Genomic DNA, 26692 nt, shown 5'->3' with positions numbered 1-26692 from the left:
GTTTAAGACAAAGCCAACGGGTAATTAAAGCTTGGCTGGAACGACGCACACAGACATTTGTAGAGCGTCCCATTTCGAGCTCGGTGCTCGTGGTGCCGTCCACGCCACGCAGCAACGTTGTGCGCCCAACGCACGCATGTATGTACCAAACAAGAAATTTTCGCAACAGCTTGCAGTTGACAAAGCGCCCGACATGGCCTGAAGCCAAAGTATTTGCCAACGCGATCGCTAGCTTTTCCGCTTTCCCAGAACCGCTCCACCACTCTTCGTCGCTTCTTTGGTCCGCTCGCTCCCTCGCTCGTTGTTCCTGGTTGGGTTTTCTATTTTCTTGTGATCTTTTGTTTTTCTTTTCTAGCTAACGAGGAGAACATAGCGGTGTAACGTGGTCTCACGGAACAAACGTTCGCGCTGTATGCCGTTCGACGGTGTTCATGACGTGTATGCAAGCATTTTTTTTTCTGTATAAAACAAAAACTAATTCGAGTTCTGAGTTTAATGTATCTCTTCTGCAACCGCGCTAGATACGCACGAAAATGGGCGTTTTTTCTGATTTGTTTTACTTTTTGTGATCACCCACCGAGACATGGCCCACCCTACTATTTTATGAATTTCAGGTGACGGGGGGGGGGGGGGGGGGTGATGACTCGGGATATTACGGTAATTAAATTTCTGCATGTTGACAACAAGCATGACAAAGCTGGAAACAATTGAAAATTATTTAACTGAGTTACTAAAGACTGTTGAGTGTGTGCAAACAGCACCTTGCGCTTTAATAATTAGAGCAATTCCTTGTGGGTGTTAAGTATTGGAACACTCTGCAGATGTCTGTGATTGTGACATTCTTCCGTCAGGCTTGTCATTATCGTAATGAATGGCGCCTTTGTTCACATGCAAGCAACTTTTTTTGCATATACTTCATTTTGCATTTTCTGAATAAAGAGACCAAGCTCTCAAAGCGGGCAACATGAAATCATATTGATGGCTGCAAATAAATGGCAGAGTTTGGCATGTTCGGAGCAAAAAGAAACATAAATAAAACTTACTGCCCACGTCTGCCAGCTTGTCAGCTCAGTGCCCTCTTCGGTTAGGTAGTTTGAAAGATGGTAGCGGGCTTTGGGGCAATCCGTTTGTTATCAGACACAGCAGTCTTTTCTCTTCTTCACACAGTGAAATAAGCCAGCTGCAAAAATAGAAGAAACAATCTCATCGAGCAAACGAAATTCTTAATCTTTTTCGAATTATATTTTCGAACAAGACTGTTTCAAAAGGGCAGAACGTTTTTTTGTTTTTTTTTCCACTGAATAAAATAAGGGGAACAAAAAAAAAAGAACATCTGAAGATAGCAAGGTATCCATGGAGGCTTGCCAAAATTAAAGATAGTTTCGTTGTTAGCCTAGTGATGTTTTTCTTGATACAGGATTGTAAATTCCGAGCGACATGAAAAAACTGCACTTTCTTAACCAGTTGCAGTTATCTGGTGGACACTGTCCAAGGATATCAAATGCATTATGGGCAGCAGGCCCTCATTTTCCGATAAACCCAAATATTGTCACGAATGACAAATGATGAGGCGGAAAATAACTGGAGAACTAAACGTTTAAGGGGGCGAACGTGTACCCAAAACAAAATAGAAGGTTCGCGTCGCAGGCGTCGATGTCGGCGAAACAGCAGGATCAAACCCTGGGGCGAGACTAACTCAGGCTTGACACGTGGAGCCCCTTATGTAGACGTGTGGGCTTCTGGAAACAATCGGCGTAGAAAGTTTGGCGCGTAGAACGTTCTAACCTCGAGTAAGCAACAGGGTTGACAAATTTACCAGAATCCAACATTACAGAAGCAAGAAAAAGGTGTATCCGCGGCCAGGCATCCAACCACTTTTTTTTTTTTTTTTTTTTTTAGGTGGGAGGCAAGCAGTTATAACCGTTAGGCAATGGGAGTGCTGCCAACTAGGCCAGCTGTGCGCGCGGCAATATTTCTTAATTTTTGAAACCCGAATGGGCTTTATGGAATCCCGGTTAATCCCAATTTTCTTCTGAAAGCCAGCCTACCTGAGAGTTGAAAACCGGTTAAAGGTATGAAAATTATGAGACATTCCGGATCCTTTTCAAAAACACCTCCATAATCACCGGAAAAAGAAACAAGGAACATAATAATGGTTATATTTAACGATATTTAAGCATCTTCTGTTTTTGCGCTCCCCGCCTTATTAGTGGTTCAGGAGACTCAGGGAACGAAGACTATATTTGAATTCGACAAGGCGCAGAACACTTGGATATGTACGGTGGCGCTGCGCGATGGTAAATGCGCGCAGCTGATGACTAGGGGTGTCGCGAACTTTTGTCAAACCAGAATTTTTGGTCGACCTTTTCGGGTTCGACTGTGTCGAACCGGTTCTACGAACCTACGAACTTTTCTCCAGATTCGACCGGTTCGACTTTGTGGACAATATGGCCCGACCTTGATGAAGCATGTCTAGGTTTGGAGAATTTTTTTTCATGCAAAGGGTTATTGTAATTTTATGAACAGCTGCAATTAAAATAAAGTAATTCTTATCACTGAAGAAGTTAATAAATTAATTTTTTGTACTGTATTAATGGAAATAACCAATCAGTGCTTCCCTTAATTCATCCCTTAGCCATCACCATCCAGTCCGAAGCCAGCTGGCATGCCTGTCGAGCATGCGCATGCAATTCGAACCTCAATACAAGGTTCGTCGAACTTTCCACTAAACGTTCGAAAAAGTCGAACCTGGTCGAACTCGAACCTCGGCCGGTTCGCGACACCCCTACTGATGTCATCAACTTGATTTGCTATCTTCTCAAGCGCCCTGGCCCGCGCGCGAGGAATTGTGGGGGAGACTGTCCCTTGCCTTGCCGCTCTGCCTTGAGATACTAATAATAATAATAATAATAATTGCTTCTATTTTCATCAAAGATGGGGGAGACCGAGGAAAAAAGCTGCTATAGAACAGTTTGACGTGTCCTCGACCCCCTACAGACAGTGGTTGAGCAAAACGTTTTTGCTAGTGTACATAAGGAGCAAAATCGAGTCACTGATGCAGAAATGCAGAAACATGGAAGCCATCCTACAAGGTAATCACACTGTCACTGGTGACCTACGAATTCGCAGGGCAATCACAGACACAAGAAATTCACGATAACAAAAAAAAAACACTAAGAAACACAAAAGTGCCAAAAACGAAAAAAAAAAAAGTTGCAACGTCCACTTTCTAAAAAGTCCTATAACATCTAAAAAGAGCTGTAAAGAGCATAAGTATAAACAGTCACGGAAAAAATTAAAATATGCGCTATAAATGCGTAGCATGTCCAAAAAAAAAAAAAAAAAAAACACAAGTACAGAAAGAATGTCACAAAAAAAAAATAGAAAAAAAAGCGAAACACTAAGCGTCAGATATAAGACGCTAGCACAATAAACGCGAAAAAATGTCTAAATGCAATGCGTGGTAAGTACAACGTAAAATAAGCACACACGGAATTAACAAGAAAACAATCACTCTTCAGACATAAATCGTCAGTCACGGAAAAAGGCGAATGGAAGCAATATTAAAACAAGGACAAGGACGAAGCAAAATTATACACAAGTTAAGCTCAGTTTTCTCGCGGAAATGTTGCGTAGATCAGTCTCTTGTTGAATATGACTGTTAAGTAACTTTGGGAGTAGATATTTTATCATCTGGGTTCCATAGTTGGTTCTGCATTTTTCAACCTTCCAGTAGTCTCTGCAGCGCGTTTCATAGGCTTTCGTGTTTTTAGTCAGCAACGCGAGTGATGTGAAGTTTGAAGTGCCCTTTTTTATGTCACATATATAGCTTAGACTTAGCCTGTAATCGTATAAATTGAACATTTTTATTACAGAAAGCTTTCGAAAGATAGGTGAAGAATGAAACTGATACGGGGAGTTGCAAATAGCGCGCATCGTTTTTCTTTTGTAGTCAGTGTAATTTTTCTAAGTTGGTCAGACCTGTCGTCCCCCGAACAAGGTACCCGTAACTGATATGTGAATAAAACCAAGAGTTGTACAGCAACAGTTTTACCTTGGTGGGAAGTATAAATCTGTGACGCTGAATGACCCCAACAGCACGTGCTAGCTTTGTACAGACTAAATTTATATGGTGCTCCCACGTCATGTGTTCAGAGAATGTTACTCCTAGAGTTTTAAACGATGTTACGAATTCAATATTAGTAGAGTTGTATAATAATGGCGCTGCGATTGATGCGTTTTTGCTTTGTGGCCGGAAAAGTATCACCTTTGCTTTAGAACTATTAATTACCGTGGAATTTGTCATTACCTACTGCTCAAGCAAAGCCAAAGTATCGTTAGCAACGTGTATAATATCATCATATCTTTCATCCGAAAAAAAAAAAAATGCTTGTGTCGTCGGCGTAAATTATGAATTCGGCGACTTCACTGATTTGAACTATGTCATTAATAAAGGCATTGAAAAGAAGTGGACCGAGGATGCTTCCTTGCGGCACTCCAGAAAGGATTGGTGTGACATCTGAGAGGGATCCAACTACAGTAACATAGTGACATCGGTTGTTTAGGTTTCATTGAAATAACGCTAGCGCCTGTTCACGAACACCTAATTATTCGAGCTTATACAGTAAGATGTCGTGGTTTAACAGGTCGAAAGCTTTGGTAAAGTCAACGAATATTCAAAGAACCATTTTTCTTGCCTCGAAATTTTTTAGAATAAATTCCCTTTTGTGCAAGCAGCACCGATTCAGTGCTACGGTGTTTCCGAAATCCGTGTTGGCTGGGCGTCAAAACATTATGCTAGTTAAAGAAAACGTTGAGGCGTTTATAAAGAGCCTTCTCTAGACCTTTTGAGAAAACGGGCAGGAAAAACGTCACACGCTGCATTGGCATCCTTCAAGGCAAATAAAAAAAAACTAAATTTGTGGTGGATAATTCTTGCCTAAACGCGTCTAAACGTTGCGCTTAAATATCCCGATATAATAGGCTTGAGCACATATCCTTTTTTTATATGTTCTCTCCCTTACAAAGATATAGACCGGGAGATGGTCGCTTATTCTGGAGGTTATGATTCCGGCGTTTAATTTTCAGGCACAAAATTGGTATTGAACAAATCGATAGTCGATTCCGCTGTTTCAGTGATTCTCGTGGGCTTAGTTATTACGTTAAAAAAACCGCTCGCTTTAATAAAAATATCGCGCTTTCTATTTAGGTCACTGTTATCCGACATGTCGATATTAAAATCTCCCCCACAGATCAGGTGGTGCTTGTTGTCATTTATAAAAGAGGAAAGTTTTCATGAAGTCAAGGAATGACGCAGAATGGCCACTAGGCGGTCGATAAATAACACTGAAAATAGTATGGTTAGAGCGCAAGGTCAACACCTCTAGATTGGGGTTTATGAAGGAGAAGATAAGGACCAGTTCAACAGTCAAGGCTATCCTTTGAGAGGAGACACACTCCCCCTCCCCGGCGCTCCGTTCGGTCTAGAAAATGACTCGTGTACCCTCGTAGCTTAATGACGTCAGCATCGTCGGTGTACCAGGTTTAAGTAAGCATTATCGCGTCAAAGGCGAAGCCCAACTGCGCAAAAAATAACTCAAGATCGTACGACTTGTTTTTTGCTGATTGTGCATTTAGGTGGAACCATTTTATAGAAATCCCGCGTTGCTGCTCGAGAACGTCTCTGAGCTTGGATGGATGGATGTATCCGGAGCCTTCCATTATCGGGTTGGAAACACCAAAAAAATTATCGCTCTCGTTCGTTTATAGCATCCTGCTCAAGTCAGTCACGTCAGAGATAGAAAACACATGGTCATCATCCTTCTTTCTGGCGAAGATCGCATCGCCTTGTCGCTTGCCTCCTCTTAGGGCCGGTTGCACCAACGTCGCTTATCTTAACCCAAAGCGGCGCTTTCCTAAGCCGGCTTAGCGCCCTAAACCGAGCTTAGGTAAGCACGGGTTTAAATTCCGGTTGCACCAAGGTTAAGCCGGCTTTACAGACGCGCCCCTAGCTAAACGCTGGATTTGCGTAGGGAATCTAGGGACAAACAGAGCAAACTAGGGAACGCTCAAAGCGACGAATACGATTGGCAAAAAAGAATCACGTGATGTTAAAAAAAAAACAAAAAAACTGCCGTAGTAGTTATTGTCGGCGTCTGCTTTTCGCTGTATTTCTTCGGCGAGTAACAAATTAAAGGTCTCCAAATTCAATCATTTTTTCGTTTAACTTGCAATAACAGAAGTCAAAGCTTCAAATAAACACGAATGCTCTTTACATCTGTGATTGTGCGTTTAATATCGGTTGATAACAGGATATTTTGACAGTGGTAGTAGTTTTCGTGCTCACATTTTGAGGCGAAGGAGCCATCGGGGGCCCCAAAACTCACCGAACGCGAGAAGGACACTCTACTCACTACATCGCTGAAGAGAAAACATCATGGATATAAGTAAGCAGGTAAGATGACTACTAAAACCAAGTCAAGCCTGAGACCGATGAAGTTCAAAACAGTGACGAACTCGCCACGGCAGCTGCGAAAATGCCCGGAAATCGTCGAATAGAAGTCGTCGAGAGGTCAGGTCACGAGACCTTGCATCGACGGTACTCGTTGCTATCAGCAAGGTGACAGACCTGCACTGTACCGTCGTTGAACATCCGCTGCAGCCTCAAACGGACTTCAGTTTCACACTGTCGAGTTCAGAAAAAAAAAAAAAATCTCCTACTAGTACATCACATCGCGTCGATAAGAACGGTCGTCTCTTCGCATCACCTGCCCCAGCCTGCCCCGATACAGCAATGAACGAATCTAACATAGTAGTCGTTACGATTTGTCGTCGCCACGAATGAAAGATATAAAGCAAAATATTCCTAAAAAATCGCGATCACCAAAAAAGTTACGGAGGACACAACAAGGCGCAACTTTCAACTGAATTTTATTGAAAACGTGTTCCGGTAAATAGTCTCAACCATCGTCACAATGACAACAAACGACAAAAGTAAAGGGAAAACACCATCACAGAGCACAACTCGGAAACAACAGTATCTCGTTCTCGGGAAACGAAAGAAAGATATAAAGCAAAGTATATAAAAAAAAATGCGATCGTCAAAAAAGTTACAGTTATGGAACGATACAGTTTTCTGAAGCCAAGATTCTACTCGCGAGATAAGGAAAATCCACTGAAGATTGTCTCAAAACTCAGAAAACGAAATAATTGAATTTTCGCTGTTTTATTACTTAAAAGCGCCGCAATCTAATGCTAACGGCAGAGGTGTCGACAATCAGCTGATCGCCGAGATCATGTACTGCCACTATTCAACGCGCTGATCAGATTGAAGGATACGCGCTGCAAGTGTAAATAAACAAGGTGGTAAATAACAATACGTTACAGCTATGCGAAAATTAGTAAGTACATACGAATAAGCTCGTTGACAGAAGAACCAACGGGAATACAGACGTGAGCCCCACAGCTCCGTACGTTTCTCGGTTAGGGCTAACACGCCCTGAAAGTGGAGAGCCAACTTGAAAACAGGGGTCGATAAACACTTCACGCGACAATATTTTGCATCCTTGTCACAATCGAAAGTCATTTTGTCGAGACTTTCACGCTGATGTAGCCTAAAACACTTTGCACAACCAATTTCGTCCACCGCGTCGACCGTGACAAACCAGCCGCCATGTTTTTAATCCAGGATTAAGAAACAACCAGAAGCAAAGCGCCCAATGTTGGGCGCTTAAGTTAAGCGTAGTTTAGTGCTAGGTTTAGCGATAAGCGAGTTTGGTGCAACCGAACGAAACCGAAACTAAGCTTAAGTTCCCGGCTAAGCTCCGCTTTGCGTTAAGCGACGTTGGTGCAACCGGCCCTTAATCCTGTTTTTCGATTCCATTACCTATTTTTATGTGTTGAAGTGTATTTTTTATTGCTTCTAAGTGCTTATATTCTTTTCTGCGCGCGATATTTCTTGTATATATATAATATTTGTGTTTTTTTTGGTTTTTTTTTGCCTTTTTCGACGGGAGTGCCGACGGACAACACGCCGCTTCGCGCGTCGTTCCCCGGGTGAGTACTATCCTTGCTACAGATTCCTGTCGCGCTGTTAGCTGTTCATTTTGGTTCATTCGACCCGCGTGCAGTCGAGAGGAGGCGTTTATGAGCACCTGCGCACACGTCATAGGGGTAGGCAGAGCTCTGAATCAACAATCGCGACGCGATAGCTGAGTGCGCTGTGATTTGGCCCCCCGCGCTCGCTCCGTTGACTCGCACCGTAGCGTGTGCCTTTGAGTGCCGGTTACTTGACCAAGATACAGCACGCCGCTTTGTCGCCGCGAACCATTTGTCCGTATGTTTGCGAAGCTGAGGCATATGCAACGCTGCGGCGCGATCCCTTCGCAAACGCCGACGGCTCAATGTTGCGGCTTGAATGCGCCTATGGCGTGGCTTCGTAATCTATGTGCTAAGCGGTTGTCAGGTGCCAACGCCCTTTTTCAAGTGCTAAGATGTGTTGCCGCGAATCATTTGTCCCATTGCCTGCGAAGCCGTAACACCGTTCGTCATATCCAACGTGCAGTGCCTGACGAACTGCGCGCAGCGGCGCGAGCCCTTCGAATGCGCCGGTGGCGCAACGTCGCGGCTTGTATGCGCTTATGGTATGCCTTCTCAATCTATCTGCTAAGAGATTGTCAGTTGCAAACATACTTTTTTCAAGTGCAGAGACGCGCTGTCACCCAGGCAGTCATTTTGAAACTCCTAGTTCCTTCGATAATTTTATTTGTCGAGTCAAGATGTCAGCTGATGCTCGAGTCAAGATGTCAGCAACTGACAACCGCCGAGCAGACTGATCATGAATGCAAGCCAAAGGCTTAAATGTAAACATTTTCGACGGACATCCGTCTGGTTAGGAATGATTTATAAATCTTCAACTTAGAAACTCTAACCAAGCTTTATTAAAAAGCAAAAATCCCGACGTTTCGGAACCAACTCGGTCCCTTGATCACGGGTGACTGTTTTTGTCCCGCGGAACGGCCTGCCCACGAACCCGAACACCCCCGGGTGTTTTCCGGATTATCCCTCTTAACCCCGAAACGTAGCTGCTGGGAAGGGTCCCCGTCGACCGGTTTATGTTGCCACGTGTCATGGCCTCCGAGATCCCGAAGCGCGCGAACGCTTCTCCGGCCGTCCCATTCGTACGGAGAAGGCGTAATTGAAAAAAAGAGAAGGAGGCGGCGTGTCTCCGCGGGGAGGCGCTCCCAACCCAGTCATCGACAGCATGGCGCGAGGCTGAAGAGTTCAAGAAAAAGTCTTGTTACGTCGAGTTACTGCAACTTATAATTAAAAATGTTTGTGTATTGTGGTAGAACGATGAATAGCTGCTCCGGGGACGTAGATAAAAAATTTGTGATGCTTATTTAATTATTTAATTTGAGATATTCATCTGGACATGTTGCGGCTAGCGCTACAAGCGCGCTTTTTGATATATTTGATTGCAATCTGTAGCACGTATAAAACTAAAAGAAGAAAAGCTCCGTATATAAAAAAATTAATACTTCCCTTAATAAAGATATTCATGCTGCAATATATATTTTTTTTACCTTCGCACGTTGTTTGGCCTAGCTTTTGGAGCCTCACGAGGTTTGATACTATATATGAAGTCCGTGTTGTCCTTGTTTTAACATTTTTAATATAATGCAATTTTTGCGGGTCATATTGCGGTGTTTGCTTCTACTAGAAGTACCTTTAAGCCGAGGTCACACTGCTTATACCATTATACAAAAGACAGTCTGCAGATATCAGTCACCACGATATCCGTGGTTCAAACACTGCGTGCCAACTCTCTAATTTAACTGCCATGCGGCATTCGAAGCTCAGATCTCGTGGTGACTCGAGTGTGAATCTGTTCGCAGACTGTCTTTTGTATGATGTACAAGCAGCGTGACCCCGGGTTTGGGGAAAAACCTTTGGTGGTGAGGTTCAACCACCTCGCAATGATTTCGCCATTTTTTTTTTTTTTTTTATAAATCTCGTGATAATTGTAGGTACTCATTGAAAAGGTGGGGCGTTATCTTGTAAACATCTAGTTTTGGGCGCATGTAGCACAGACCACCGTATCCCGTAATAATGCACTTTGTGATATAACTTAATTGATATGCAAACAAACAATGGCATCTTAGGAAAAAGAACTCTGGTTTATCCGCTATCCATTTCCGACAGCCGGCGCAGCCCGACCCGAAGCTAACTTTCACGGGCACGCTGCGCTTTATTTTAGCCCAGTATGAATAGCTCACAAATTGCGCGGCATGGCAGCTCGCTTGCAACTGCTACACATAGGTTGATTACGATGCTTGCAGTAGATACTGTAAGCATTTTATTTTTGCTGATATTATTATTCGACCAATCTTCCTGTTCTGCGACCAAACACGCGCGGAAAGAACGGAAAAAACAAAAATGACAAGTAGAAGTAAACAAAACCACGTGTCACAGTTGGAAAGGAAGGGACACATCGTGACGGGTTTGGACAAAAGACGGGCAAAGTTCTAAATTAGCCACTTTCGCTGCGCACAACCGGAAAAAAAAAAAAAAAAAAAAAAAAAACAGCAATGTTGTCGTTGCTTGCGGTGGTCTGCTAGAAATTGTTCAGGAAAAGTACCCCTCCGGGAAACCTCTTCACCCCTATTGGGGATGCAAGCACTCGTGCGTACAGATGGTTTACGCTGGCGAGGGTGCACACGTTGTTTAGGCGCGTGTATGTGCGTGTTTGTGATGAGAAGCGTTTGTATGATGGCGGCGCCACCGGGGACAAAAAGAAACGCCGTGCCGCTAGTCCTCTGGAAGAGCATTCGCTGCACACACCGAACCATACAAAATCATATACCCACACACACATGCTTCAGCACCTGTTTATCCCCCACTGTGGTTCCTCTCCCAACCTCCGAACATAATTCCAAAGAACAAGCCGTTAAAAAAAAAAAAAAGAAGAAGAAGAAAGTAATGGTCAGTTTGGCTTGCTTTGGTGGCCCCCCTTGTAGATGTGAATACAAGGCCCGTACCCGGCCCAGTCCCTAAAGGTTGCAATCAAATATACCAAAAAGCGAGCTTGTAGCGCTAGCCGCAACATGTCCAGATGAATATCTCAAATTAAATACAGTAATTAAATAAGCAGAACAAATTTTCTATCTGCGTCCCCAGAGCAGCTGTTCACCGTTCTACCACAATACACAAAAATTTGTCAGTATAAGTTGCAGTAACTCGACGTAACAAGACTTTGGCTTGAACTCTTCAGCCTCGCGCCATAGGCCTCCTGCGCTGAAGCTTTGAACGTATCGTGGCGCCCTCCGGTGGCGGGCGATAAAACGTCTGAGTAGTACAAGTCCCGCGGCGCCACCTGCCCCACGCGATAACAAACCTGCTCGGGCGGCTGTTTACTTCAACACGCAGCCGCTGTTATTTGTCCAAGCATGTCGAAACCGGCAGCAAGCAGCGCGAAACGTCGCCATCGACGGTACTGTTGCGTTGTGAATTGTCACGAACAGGAAGGGCTCAACCCCGGCGTGAGCTTCTACAGGTTTCCATCCAAACCGCACGAAGTCGAGCAGAGGGAACGCTGGATACGAGCCGCCCAGCGCACTGAGTAAGCGATACTCGTTTTTCTCGCCCTCCAGACTGTTCTGCTAAGGCACGGCCACTCGTGTTTGCAAATTTCAACAGACCCGATGGCAAGCCTTGGCAGCCGACACAAAACTCGAGGATGTGTAGCCGGCACTTCGTCGGCAACAAGAAGAGCAACTGCGTGGGCCATCCAGCCTACGTACCTACCATTTTTCCCCCGGCGTACAAACGACCGCTCCCACTCGACTCATCAAGTGGCTTGGAACGTTTTGACAGGTGCGGTTTGCTTTTAAGGTAATCTACAGCGTTGGCGAAATAGATTGAACTCACTTTTAACTGACTTCATAAATCGGTTTCTTAACTTATCGCGCTGAGATTTACTACAGAGGTGTCTTAAGTTGGTGGAAGCTTTCGCTAGAATTGTGGCAATATTCGCTCACCTAAGTAAATCAATAAAAATTAAAACAAAAACTTTCCCCTATTATTTGCATGTATACACCAAAAAATATATATACTGCGTTACTGTGGTGCTTATTTGTGCCACATGAAATGAAGAAAAGACAAGCCAACTCTATTTTGTTTCCAATGTCACGAATTTTTCAATCTCGATAAACGCCAGAATGGCCATCAACGATTTTCTGATAATTTCGTGATAAAAGGCTTGGCGATAATTTTTCCATTGACAAAACCAGTTTTTGTATTCTTTGACTCTAGAGGTTTCTTGTATTCATACTCTCAATTAATGAATGCACCAGCTTCAAGCACCTCTGTAGCAAATCCCAGCGCGATAAGTTAAGAAACCGATTTATGCGGTCGGTTTAAAGTGTGTTCAATCCATTTCACCCACGCGGTTGAGTAGTCGTTTTCTAAATGCAGCATTTTTTGTCGCAGAGTGGGAGAACATGCACACGGAGCAACTAGCACACAAGCCATTATTGCTTTCTTTTCTGGTCGAAGTACATCAAACGCTCTGTTGTGTAGCGAAAAGAGCTAATTTGAGGCGTCAATGTAGGTAGCATGACTTCAGACTCTCAATGCACTGTTTGAGTGAAATCCGAGAAAGCGGCAGTGTCGTGTTTACACTAAAAGTCGTGCTGCTCAGTTTTGGGTTCTAAATATTTGCTAACCTTCATTTCTTGTTGCTACGAATAGGTATCAGCATGCCTTAATTCACATGTATGCTATTCTCAGGTGGCGGAAAAGACTTCAGAAAGCACCGGCAGTTCCAGCGCTGCACAGTGAGCCCTCAACATCAGGCACGGCCGCCACAACACCAGTCACGGTCGCCACATCGGGCACGGCCGCCACAACATCAGTCACAGCCGTCGCATCAAGCACAGCCATCACGACATCAAGCACAGCTCCCACAGCCTCAAGCACCGCACCGAGCCCAGTTTCCACCAGCGTGCCCCCGACATCATGTCCTACATGCCAGCCAACATCCAGTGCTGAAAATCGTAATGTAAGTTTGCAAAAAATGAAAAAGTCACAAGCATGGCAAATTTATTGAAGCCTGTTCTCTGCTCATTGATTTAGTTTGGAAACCAGTTGGTGGAAACCAGAGATTCATGCTCCTTTTCTACCTTTTACTTTTTTCACAGATCTCTGGTCCTGCTGATCAGGAAGGAGAGTGGTCCTCGATGGACATTGAAGAGGACCAACTCATCGGTGAGTGCAGCATGGTAAGTAAAGTAATATCACGAGATAGCCGAACAAAGATCGAGAGCAGGAAAAGTAAGAAGTGGGCACACTTTTGGTGCAGAGCAGAAAAAAAGCTAAAAATGTTGTAGGGTCAATGGCACAAAGTTTCTGGTTACGAGCTTGTGAGTTTGTTTATTTGGGATTGAGTTGGCGACCAAAACTATTTGCGACCTTCATGTTTGCCTCTAAACCCCGTGGGCTGTCAAACCTCTTACTGCGTTGTGGGCTGACTGAGCCAAAGACAACCATTTTCTTTGTTCCCCACAGTTCACTTACCTTCCCTCGTAACTTGCCCTGTTTCTGCAGAGGTCTCTGACTCGGGCAGTGCAATTTTTAGGCATTTGAAAATAAAAACCAGGGTGGGGCATTTGACAGTTGAACACCTCTACTACTAAATGGCCTGTTTAACAAAGATGATCTGGCCTCACTCAGGTTGCTGCCTGAACCAGGGCAATGGCTACAATGAAGTGACTGTTAAAATGAAGTGGTTTTATGGTACCAAACATTTAGTTGTACAAGTGTTCGACTGTACAACAGTGGCCAGGTTCTTCTTAATAATATAGCTAAAATTGTGGGCCAGGTTGTCCCATCTGAACAGGAGCAGCTCACAAGATCCCTGGGAGTTGGGCCTCATGCAAGAACCTGCTTCTTTGGTGGCTATGACAGCATAAAGCATAGCCCAGATGCACTGCGAAGCTTGTGCGGTGTTGACGGCAATGTGTTTGCTTTGCTGCTTAGCCTACTGCCAACGGTTCGAGACCGGGGGAGTGACGTTACAGTAGAAAACAAAATGCTGATCTTCCTCACAAAAATGAAACTGGGAATATCGTTTAGCGCTGTTGGAACTCTCTTCGGGGTCCACGAGACCACTGCCTGCCGTACATTTTATGCTGTGCTGTACACCTTGGCAGAGGTCACTAGAGGTTGGATCAGTAAGTCTCCTGTGAGCAACATCAAGCTTGCGCAGCCGCTTTGTTTTCAGGAAAACTATCCGGAGTGCACTCTCATTGTAGATTGCACAGAGATAAAAACGGAGACACCCCCCAACATTAGGCAGCAGCACGTACTGTACTCCTCGTACAAAGGATGCTACACACTGAAATTCCTTGTTGGAATCATCCCCAATGGAATGGTGGTGTTCAGGTCCAAACCGTACGGTGGTCGATGTTCAGACACATACATCACACTAAACTCTGGATTTTTGAATGTGCTCGAAAGCGACGACATGGTTCTTGCAGACAAGGGATTTCCTGGCATTCGCGCTTCTCTTGCCGACAGGGGGGTCATCCTTGTAATGCCACCATTCTCGGCGGGAAGCAACGTTCCATTCACTACCGAGGAAATGGAAGAGACCTACGCAGTTGCTTCGGTGCGCATTCATGTGGAAAGGATGATTCAAAGAATTAAGCTCTACGACATCCTTAACCACCGAGTTCCCATTTCACTGATACCAGCAATGGGAGACATTTTCCACATGTGCTGTGTTTTGGCCAACCTTCAGCCACACATTATCAGCTCGTAGCCTGTGAACTAACTTGAGAACCCTTAGGAACCTTTCATTTTTTTAAATTTTATTTTCATGAACTTCGTTGGTTTTTTGGCAGCACTTTAATTTTTGTGAGGATGCAACATTTGCAGATTGAAGACAATTTGCAAAAGATTGATCTCGCGAAGAAACAGTTCCATGGTGGCAAGTACAAAACATACCATTTTGGATCGCATAAATTTGTGCCCACAAAATATCTCGCAAACAGGCATGTTGAGAAAATCGCGAAATATTGAGGTAGTGAATATGTGCTCATTTATAGTATGATTTTTTTTTTTTTTTATTATTATGGAGCTTAAAGGGGTTTGTAACGATTTCTGGACTTCGGTCAAAAAATTGTGGAAGTTGCCCTCCGACACTTCTGAAGTAAAGACCAGAAAACCGATTTTGCCTGCGTGTCCTAGTTGTGGCGTAAAAAAAAGATAAATATTGGCATTTCGGGCACCCTTCAACTCACTCCCAGTCTCCAGGGTCACACTCCTAGTGACGTCATTCGGAGTGCCGTGTAGGTTACCCTGTGGTATCTCGGAGGACGCTTCCTCTCCCTGTCTCTGCTGACATTAGCGGGCATTAGGCTGCAGGTTAGAGCTGAGCGAGGTCACGTAACCTTCTAGCCGTAGTTCCTTCAGCTGCCACTCCGGGCTGCAGGTGGGGGAAAAAGCTCGGCTTTTGCTTTGCGATTATGCAGCGGAATCGCAACATTTTGAATGAAAGTGATGTTTTCTCTATTCTCCGGGACGCGATAAACAATGTGAAAATGACGAGATGCAAATTTTTTTTAACCATAAAATCGTTGCACGCCCCCTTTTATCTGAGAAGTGTGAGTTATACAAAGGTGCAACTTGCACCAACTTTACATATAGATGGCCATTTATAGGGAATGGAACTTGTTCGATGCCAAGGCCGAAAACCAGCTGTTCTGTGCACCTTGTATCTGGAGAAGTAAATGCGTACTCGTCATAACAGACCACGCCTGCTGTTTTGTACCGTCACTCTTTCAAGTGGCAAGTGCAAAACAAATAGTTTAGCTTTATTATTGGCCACCATGTGGCTCTTGCCTGGGTAGTACTACCTATCCATTGGGCATGATTCCAATACAATTTGACCACCAAAACATATTTCAGCAATATGGCAAACTTCCGTGCCTCAAGTGATAGTGCATAGAGCTAGCTCAAGTCAAAGTCAAATTTGGGGGTTTTACGTGCCAAACCAACAACGGGCATCTGGCACGCCCCAGCGGAGGGCTGAGGATTAATTTGGACCACCTGGGGATCTTTTGACGTGCAACCGAAAGCTCGGTTACATGGCGCCTTCTCCGCAATAAGCTTCCGTCAGATTGCGGGCATAGAGCTAGCTCTCATATGCAGTGGGTCTAGTTGTGCATAATCAAATAGAAACAACTGCCTATCAAATCTCTCTAGCTATCCAAATGTGTGCTTGTACAAGCATTATTCAAATGAACAGAAATAGTTTGTGCACCATGTTTGTGAAAGTTTATACCTTCAGAGACGCTGTCCTTGCACTAGTCGAATGGGAGTATATCAAGGCACCGACTCGGCCCTTGTGCACCACCAAGGTGAGTGAAATTTAAGGTGGGCATTTGTCCAGTGCAGCAAGACCACTGACTCATTGTTTGTAACCTAATGAATGAACTAGTGGAAATGCAGCCTGCTTATATGTGTATGCTTCAAGTGTTGTGCACTTGCATGGCAATTGGGGTTGCATAATGATGCATTGAATGTTACGGAAGAGGCATTTCTGGCTTTCTGTCTGCTTGTGTGCATATGGGCTCGTAATCTTTATAATGCTGCATGACATTGCTGTGTATGGTTTTAGTTATTGACAATTGGGAATGCACAATGATTTTGTGAATGTTGCAATAGAGCTAATTTTAGTTTCCTGTCTGTTATTGTGCTTACGTGCTCACAGTCTCTATAACCCTGCACGAGCTTGCTTTCTGTGTGGTGTTTGTTACACATAAAATCTGATAAATATGTAATTTTTCCATCCAATAAACGTTATAAGATCAAACTTTGTGTGATACTCAATGGCTGTACATGTGTACATTCCTCCAGCAATCAACACTTGGCAAGGTGTCCACGGGCACAAGAATCTCCCCCCAAATATTGTTTTTAGAAACATTGTGTGTTGATTTTATTGGCACTTATAAACACAAGAACTATGGCAGATTTTGCATTAAATATGAGTTCTCAAGAAGTAGCTGTGACCAAGAAAGATTTTGGGTGTAAAAGAATAAAAAAACGCTTAAAGGGGCACTGACACCCCAAAGGTCGTATTTATTTTTATTGTCTAAAACGATGCAAGTTGCAGTCATAGACACGCAAAAAAAACCGCATCGCGAAAAAAAATTTTCCCGCGCGCGCGCGCGCCTTTTTATTTTTGGCGTTTGATTTTCCCGCGTCTCGCCTCCTCGCTTCTTTTGATCGGTGACGTCAAAAATCAGGAAATTAAGAAGCTTTGTAGGCGACATCTCTATAACATATAATTACGGCAATCGTAAAACATGTTTTTTAACGCAATTGCGAACGCACTACGGCCCTTCTTTTTGAAATACCAAAAATCGGGAGTTCGTTGTGGTGCCGTCTCCTGGATTTGTATCCTCCAACGGAAAACAGGCGACACCGCTCAAAACCGGTCCGCCGCAACGCCGGGCGCTCGCTCCTTTCCTCCTCGCTTTGGGTCGCCATGGCAACAGCAGGGAGTGGTGACAGGAAAGGGGACTCTCAGGTCTCCGCGATTTTTGACGTCAAGGCACCCGCGCCGATCGCGCGGGAACTTCGAATTCGGCATTTGGAAATTGTTTTTTTACTTCACGAATACTGAATTCCCAAATCTCAAATTTTGAGGGTAATGTCCCGGCATCGTTTTCAATCGTTTCGGATAATAAAAAAAAATATGATTTTGATGTGTCAGTGCCCCTTTAAGCTTTGAGAAAACTCAAAACGAAATCCTTCATCTCCACTTGACAGCTATCACAACATTTTTCTTTGGTGAGTGAGTTTTTCTTAGTTAAACCGACCAAAAGGAAAACCAACATATATGCAAATGTTTCGTGGCTATCTTTAAAATAAATGATTTTTTTACAAAAATAATTATTTAGGTTGTAAAGGTTTAGAAAACTAGCTATTTACACCCAAATAAATTCGAAACTTCAGCAAAAAATGGCTTACTTTTGCTTTTTAGATTTCGCTTATATAAAAGAAAGCTTGCATAAAACTCATTCTGTCTCGATGTGCATACTCCGAGTCTAGGACTGAAGGAGCTCCTTCAAGTAATATCTAAAATAGAAAAGCTCGAGCCTGGGGACAGCCTCTGAGAGAAAGCCTTCATCCCGCTCGACAAGTATGATGACATCCTGCTTCGACGAGTACACGTAAAAGAAGCATTGGGTAGTGTTTGTCACATACATCGCAATTTGCACCTGCGTGTAGTATGTGTGGCGCTTCTTCAGCATCAGACGCCCCTCTTCATATACTATGTACTTGACAAAGCTTTCTTCCTTGCTCACATCGATAAGAACCTTGTTTTTCCTTGAATAGGGACACTTAATTTCCAGTAGTGTCGTCTCGTCGCTGGTCTTGAAGAATCCGTCGGGGCTGGCACACAGCCATGGCTGCCTCAAGTGCACTATCAAGCCAACCTGAGTTTATATTGGTTGTGACATTAGGGTGATCATGCACGCTCACACACACTTCTTCAATAGAACTGGATAGGCAACAATAAAAACAGAACCACAAGTTTGGGAGACAAGGGTTATAGAAAATTTAATAAGAAATTGTTCGCCAATAACACTTCTTCTCACTTTTGCATACAATTTCATTGAAGAAAACTGCTTGGGGAGCACCAAGTAACACTTGTGTCTGCCATGCAAAGGTTTGAATCCTACCATAACGAGCACCTCTCCATTCAAGATTTCTTTTGGCTATTAAAATTAGACGTAAAATCTATGGCTCAATGCTGCTCCAAAAGTGAAATAAACTTCACTATGCCTTGTTTCAGCTTAAGTCGGAGCACAGCAAACACTACAAGCCGATGTAGCCTGCAAAAGCACAGCCTCGCTGTATTCATCATTCCTCTGTGCGTGTTGCACCTTGCACTTCTTTCTGTGTTGGTACGGTATGTCACCTAGCCTTTGACTGCTCCAACTTAAGTGCCGTTCACACACTTGCAACCGATTTGTACCGAGATAGTCAAGAGAGATTTTTAAGCCTCTTGTGACAGCATAGGACCAGAGGCACTGCTACGGAGCAGGTCCTACGCCGACGCAAGACACCTAAAAACCGGTCTTGTCTCCCTCGGTCCTACTCGGTTGCAAGTGTGTGAAAGGCGCTTTATGGTGAAACAGAGCATAGTTGCACCTTTCACTCACCTGTGTAACGGACGCACCAACCTTCTTCTCAAATACTTCTCTGGCTTCAGCTTCTGTCTTTCGTCCTAATAAAGATAAGCAGGATAAGGATGCCACTTAAAATAAGCATGCCACCAAATGTGCACTCGGTGCATGTGAATACTGTTCAATCATCTTACCATACGTCACAGCCTTTCAGTGAATGGCTTTCGGTGAAGTAGCTTTTGGGCAAGGGTGTCGAATGGCCGCCTTCGAGCGACGACTCTGTGGGCGATGGAGCTCGACAGCCTGACTTCACGTTCGCTGAACCACCTGTATGTAAAGACCACATTGAAAATTTGATTACTATGTGCTGTACATATTCATTGCATAATACCAACTTCACAAAACAAAAGGTCATATATTTTTATCGAAAAATTAAAACGCACATGCCTTTTCGAGCCTGCCTGAAGCACTGTGTCCACAGCAATGCACTCGGCACCTTGCTGCGTGCACGCCACTTTGGAGGAGTATAGTTCCCTCTCAGCTGGCGTCATCTCCTCCTCCAGGTTACAACGGACAAGTCTCAATGCAATGGACGACTCGAAATTTACAGTCATTACGTGATAAACAGGCATGCAATTTTCCCACGTTATCATTTTTTGCAGGCGCGCAAGCTCTATCTGGTGAAATACCGCACTCAAGACATCTGAGATCACAGATTTCGCCTCTCTTTCAGTGGTGGTCATGGCACCAATCCGTGCCATGTCGTTGTGAGGGCACGCAATTTCTGGGAACCTGTTTAGGACATATGACGGTGGAACTTGATCAGGCCGTGCCCCACCAACAAACAGCTCCTTTTTACCTGCGAAGAGCAACTTGATTAGATATGAATGACATCATGGAACACAACTGGCAGAGAATGCAATTACAGGTACAAAAACCGGAATGAAATCTCAGTTTCAGGCCAGGAGCAAACAATATATGAGGCTTACGTCCGAACAGTTCCTCAATCGATTCCTTTGCGTCAATGTTTGGTTTTCGAGAGGGCTGGCCCCAAGCCTGTGGCAGTTCTGTTTTGGAGAGGGGCTGCTGTTCACTAATCCATAGTGCCACGGCAGCAGCATGCTTGCATGTGCCGGGGTACCCTGCCTTGCAAGTGCACATCCCATTGCAGATATGACGGTCAGGGGCAAGCTGAAATTGAAAGTAAATAGCCAACTCATCAAGACGTGTACTGCGCATTTAGCGGCTGCATAACCATACATGCTCCCGACAAAACATAGTGAGCAGTCAATTACGAGCTCACCAGCATCGAAAGTCGGCATATTGAGCATTTTATTCTGACACACATCAAAACATTTTGCGAACAGGAACATGCTATGCTGCCTAACCAGTGGAGCGAACTGATTGTTTTTTCCCCTCTTAATATATATAATATATATATATATATATTTTTTTTTTATTATTTATGCATATGTAGGCATGTACGTGCCCCAGGTTGGGTACACAACTTCTTTCCGGTATGGGCAGCATTGCCTTTTCTGGCCCTGTACGAAAATCCCCCCCCCCCCCCCCCCCCCCCCCCCGAGTACAAATAAAGTATCATTATTTTTTTTTTATTAAAGTCTTTTCCAACATGAGATCAGCAGTAAAAGCGCCGCTTCCAGCGAGAGCTTTCTACCTTCGAAAAAACAAGCGTGCGCGGGTACCAAAGCTCTACAGAGGGCAACAAGCATATGCTAAAAGCTGAGCTCCTACTGCTGATCTTATTTTGCGTCAATATTACCGCGCAAATGCGCAAGAAAAGCTGCAAGAGCTCGAGAAACAGCGCGCAGTAGGAACGATGTGCTCGGCCGACAGACGGCCGGTCGCCGCTCGATCGCTTGCGTCTGCTTTTGCGCATTTTGGAGGTTGGTCATCAGCTGATCTTTTTATATGTACAGAGGAACTGCGCGTTAACGCGTCAACGTATCTAGTAACGCTTACCTCAAGCTCGATGTCGTAACAAGCTCGCTGTACTTGCGAGTGGCAGCGCGCAGACACCACACTGGCGGCTTCTTGTACGGCGTACACATAGCCTGCATCGCTCAGTTTTCTCCCTTTCCGAAGCGTTGAAGAACGAAAAAAGCTTTCTACGTTCGAAATTGGCTCAATTCCGTGCCGCAGAACAATTGAAAGGGGGGAATCCATACCGCCTACTGACGTTTACACGCGGGACAAATTCAAATGCGCGATTTTGTACTACCCAATACTTGTAAACAAATCATAGGGGGCGCTGCCAGCCGGTTTTTCCGCAGCGCCTCCTGGGCAAAGCAGGAGGCCTATGCTGTCCATGACTGGGTTGGGAGCGCCGCCTCGCGGCGAGCGACGGAGTTAGCGCAATTACACTCTTCTGCTGGGAAGCGAGACAAATGGGACGGCCGGAGAAGCCTTCGCGCGCGCGCTTCGGGATCTCGGAGGCCATGCACGTGTGCATTGAATGTGCCACGACTCCAACAGGAGGCGCCTCCGCCAGTTTTTCTCCGTTCCGAGGATAGAGCTGTTGTCAAGGTCGATGGAGTGGTTCGTCTTCTCGACGTGTTCGGCCAGCGCGCTTCCCTCCACATTTTTCTTCGCCAAAGGCGCATACAAGTTTAGGGGGTTAAAAGCGTACAAAGCATACAAGCCGCGACGTTGAACCGCCGGCGCTTGCTAGGGGCAACGTTGGATATGCCAAACGGTGTTACGGTTTCGCAGACATTCGGACAAATGATTCGCGACAGCAAAGCGGCGTGCTGTATCTTGGTCAAGTTAAAAGGCCGCTGTACAAACGGGACGTTCTGCAGGGGAGAACCTTCTCTCCCGAAGCTGGAGACGGGGAGGGAAAGGGCCAGCGTTGGGTGGAAAGGGCGTCTAGAGAATGGGATTATCCTCGGGGCGAGGCCATCCTCTCGAGAGGGAGTGGGGTACGGAACAAAGCTGCCGTGGGTAGGGAGCCTTCATGTCCGCTTTGCTGGGGGTTCCGGCTACCAGGTGGAAGATGAGCTTGTCAAACGGCGACCTCGGTTGCGAGGACGGGCACGTCAGAGAATTTGAAAATAGCTGCTTGATTAGCCGGAGGACCCAGTGCGGTCTACTGGCTCTAGAAGGTGACTCGGATGAAGAAAACTCGTTTTGCTCCAAAACTAAGCATTCTGGAACGTGAACTCTTGCCACAAATAAAAATAACACATACATGAAAAACTACGAAGGCACCTAAGCTTTCTCCTATGATGTGAAAATGCGTGAGCATTACGGGCAGAGTTATGTTGGCGCAACTTGCAAGAAAGAAACAAAAAAAAAAAGTTATGTTGGCGCAACTAGGCGCAACGAATAGCGCGCTAGTTTCACGATCAAGAGGGCCTAGCTTCGAAACCGGGCAGGGGATGGTTTTTTTCTAGTGTTCTTTCTTTATTTCGTTTATTTTTTTTTGTTCGGTCACGTGACAATAAAAGGCACATGAACAGAATTTTTTTTGGCCACGTCACCAGAGATTTTTTTTTTCTTATTTCTCCTTTTCTTCTGTTTTTTTTTTTCCCCCTTTTTTCGGTTTACGCTTTCTTTTGCAAAACTCTTTGCACCTATTTCACGTTACTTTGGCGTCAGCCAAATAATTTTATTTATGGCAAGGAATTCTGCCGTACGTATCATATGTTACTATTACCAATCCTGGCTTGCAATACGCATAGAGAATTTCGTCCGGCAACCAGTTTGGGAATGACGAGGCAATATTTGGGTTATAATTGTTTTGAGGCATAAGCATAATTTCGGCCTCGTTATCCGTCGGTTTCTATGATTGGCTCTTCAAGTATCTTTTGGGAAGGCAGACGACTGGCATTTTTAGAGTGCACGTGTGTCGACCAGAGTGAACGTTGCTGAAGCGCCTCCAGTGTGATTTTGGCCGTAAATAACTGGAGGCCCCGGGCAAACCCACCCAATGTAGAAAAGTATCTATCTACCTTTCTGGTTTCATAGAGAGCTATGAAAGGGACGAATCCCAGCCGAGTCAAACTACCGGCTTGCAAACGCAATCGTGTTGACAACAGCTACAAGGAGTTTGTATGACTCTCTCTGGCGGTGTGCAGAGGGCAAAGGCACGGAGGTAATATACGCTTTCGCCTAGTCACCTCGCAAACGGTTGGGTATTGGCTGCAGAGATCCATTTCGCTTTGTTTTATCACCGGGATTACAGCTTGATTTCTGTGTTCCTAATTTCAGAGACAGAACGAAATCGTTTTTCTCGTGTGGCGTCACGGCGGTGAGATAGAAATCAATCAGTGTAGTGGAATTCGACGCTTGTGCTCGTTCTACAGCGCTTCTGAAAACCGTGCGATCACGGCTGTGCAACGTCAACATTGCATAAACTGCCGTTACTTGTAGTCGTATTGCATCGTGAGGGAACGACTATGACTGGGTAAACAGGAATAGGGAGAATGGGTGCGTGTGATTTATTGAAGTTCGAATCAACAAATCAAGCTTCAACGAATGCGATAGTATTGCATTCACTCAACCAGCTATATGAGTTTTCAGACGGTATATACCCTCCAAGTATGCGATTCGTGTTCTGCCAGTGGTACCTCAGCTAAATTAAAAAGCAAAATCCACGTTGAAAAAAAAAAGTTTACGGTGACTCGAGTTGCTCCCACGCAGAATCATGTTTCACGTAAGCGTAATCTTGGGGTCGATGCACGACGAGTTGTCTTCAATCATAAAAATAGTTTGATTACGATTATTGGCAACGCTAAAAATTTGAAAGCCAAGCAGTGAAGACAACGGTGTTCTTATAAATATTATATACATTTTATTTTACACTGTTTGAATACGCTGCCGTCGTTATGTTCTTGAATTATTGGCTAGCTTGTGGCGGACAGGGAAGTCTTGCAGGACCATATGATAGGACCTACACTGAGCCTGGCGCGCTTCGAAAAATGTTAGTCCAATGCATACCAGCTTAGCGCAATCGGTCGCTGCCCGCGGCGTTTTTATTTTTTATTTTTTTTTGGCAGCGAAATAATTTTTGGTCAAGCAGCAGGCCCCCTCTTCGGCGGGTTAGGCCGGATTAACGGAGGCGTCTCCTAATCCATTCTCCGTGTTGTCCCCCCGGGGGGGAGGGCGGTAAACAGGGGGGGGGGGGGGGGGGGGGGGGGCGGTGAAGGAAGGAAAGGAGGGCAGGAGAGGAGGAAACGCAGAAAAAGTGGAAAGCGCGAACTGTACGGCGGCCTTTAATACCCCTGTCAGACGGCAGCTAAAATGGCATTTACGCCAAATGGCATTCAGTGTAAATGTCATTTAGGCACTGCCACACGGCAACTAGAATGGCATTCAACCGAAATGCCATTTCAGGTAAACTGAGTTCGTAAAGCGTACTCTCGTCGGCAGCGCTCGGCACATGTGACGGGATTTTTTTTAAAAAGAAGGCATTAATTGCGGAAACAATTTTTACTTCGTTTTAATTACGAAAACATTTAGTTCAACGCACATTTTGCAGACACTTTACGTTCCTAAATGTTTAACCTACTCACGGCTCCAGCGATCTAGTAGGCCTAATGGCTCTGAACCCAGCGCCGCCAGCGCTGAACCGCTGTAACTGTCGTGAGCTCGCCTCGGTCGGCTGTTGGTTCCATTTCCAGTTACGCTCAATATTTGCGCGTTTTTACGATGTCGGAAGGAGCGCCTGCCGGCAAGAAAAGGCCACCTGTTAATTATACCACCCGCGAGACGTCGGCACAGCTACGTGAGACGAGCACCTCGAATGCCTTCGGTAACAGAAGCGGAACGGCGGGTTCTGCACCGGCATTGGGCGCGTTCAGTAGCGCCTCCCTTGCCTCCGAACGGAGTGCCTCGAGTTGGAGTCATCGGAGCGCCTACTGAACGGCAAAAAAACCCGCGGCTCCAAGCCTGCTTCTACGCAACTTCCGCTTCCTCCCCTGCGCCAGATGTTCTCCGAATAAACTGGAAGCAGACGATGGCGAGCACGATCGCTTTTATTTGACTCCGGTATTGAAGAAGTCTTTACAAGGTCGTTGAAGAAAAAGCGGGTGATTGTACACATCAGCGCTGCTGTTCGAAGCGATGCAACGCGATCGAGCCCTTCGCTTGGCGGCGCAAAGGCAGCTACTGTTATAAAAGCCGACAAAAAACGTCGTCAGCACACGCAAAATACAGAGCTCAGCGAATCTAACCCGCCGGTTGCGATACTTTTATACGGCCATAAGTTTGTTCTGCCCTTCGTAACGAACTTCCTATAAAATGTATTCGTATACACACGGGAAATTCGGCCGCGCTCGGCGATCAAGGTTTTGTCGGCCGAAGCGAGCCTCAGCCAACGTGCACCCCGATTTAGCTACGCAAACAAAACATGAATCGGTATCATGCTCTGCGTGAGTGTCCAACCGGCTTCCAAAGTCGCGGTCATACCCTGTTTTGCTCTGTTGAGCGCGGACAGGACTATCGTCAATTACCGAGTTTCCGTGCAACGGTGATCAAGACACAGCGTCAAATGAACGTTTGCGTTGTTTATTAGCATATTCAAACCAAACAAAATACTGTCCAATGCATTTTCCAAAAGAGCCTTACCTGAAAAAGATATTCGAACGCGTTATTCGTCTTACCTAGAGCACTTTTCATTAACAAAAGCGAGCAAACCGCGCACCCGCGACAGAACCGAAGCAGTTTATCCCGCCATATTGTTTGTTTTTTCCTCTTTTAGCGCCGGAAATCGTCACCAGTCAGGAAATGACGTCATCTTTAGCTCCTTTGACTCTACGTGCACCGTCTCCGGACTCGGTGCTTCGGAGCTTGACTCCGAAGCCCCGGAGTTACGTGCACCGGAAGTGACTTTTGGCCGTCCAGTGGAAGGAGTCAGTGACTCCTTGACTCCGGGGCCACTACTGAACGCGCCCATTCGGGCGTTTTTAGAAGCCCTCGGTTTTCAAGACAGATGTCGCAGTCCATCACAACACCGAAACCTCGAGGAAGATGTTTGGGTAAGGTATAACTTTGACGGTGGGCGTTGTTGCGCAGGCAACAGCTCCCGAGGTTGGCTGACATGCCTTGTCAAATGTACTACCGCCGTGTAGAGATTCTGGGAAGAATGCAAGAGGTCAAAAAGAGGTTATTTTTCTTTTAAGTGGTACAAATCTTGTCAATTGTGGTCTGTTGTTCTAATAAACGTAGTGTAGGTATTCGCCACCGTGACCTTTTACCGGCTTTTACATTCCCATTGACGTGCTCCAAAATGAAATAAAAAGAAATGCTGCATAAAGTCAGTCTCTGAATGTGTCTATTTCTAGCTTTCTTTGATGTTGGAGAATCCCATTCTGTTTCAAAGCTAAATAAGCTACGTGTGTTTACATGAAAAATGCACATTTTTATTCCTAAACATCCCGAAAATCGTTTGATAAGGTATTGCACATATACATTGAATACAGTTGCTGCACAGTTGCTACTTAAGATATCTACATGTTCCGGAAAACATC

The 26692-nt window shown here is 45.1% G+C and overlaps 1 protein-coding gene and 1 pseudogene across 1 annotated transcript; one reads left to right on the top strand and one right to left on the bottom strand.

Moving 5' to 3' along the window:
• Window positions 1–13777: 13777 nt before the first annotated feature.
• On the top strand, window positions 13778–15085 carry LOC120842982 (the record flags this gene model as incomplete). The annotated part of the gene is made up of 1 exon (XM_040214198.3): window positions 13778–15085. A coding segment is annotated over one exon (1044 nt), but the record flags the coding sequence as incomplete, so codon positions are not given.
• Window positions 15086–18113: 3028 nt separating this feature from the next.
• On the bottom strand, window positions 18114–20033 carry LOC121047233 (annotated as a pseudogene).
• Between the last annotated feature and the right edge of the window lie 6659 nt (window positions 20034–26692).

The sequence above is a fragment of the Ixodes scapularis genome, unplaced genomic scaffold (genome assembly GCF_016920785.2).
Source record: "Ixodes scapularis isolate PalLabHiFi unplaced genomic scaffold, ASM1692078v2 PGA_scaffold4__175_contigs__length_147842914, whole genome shotgun sequence".
Lineage (NCBI taxonomy): Eukaryota > Metazoa > Arthropoda > Arachnida > Ixodida > Ixodidae > Ixodes > Ixodes scapularis.
This window is presented reverse-complemented; position numbering and strand designations above follow the sequence as displayed.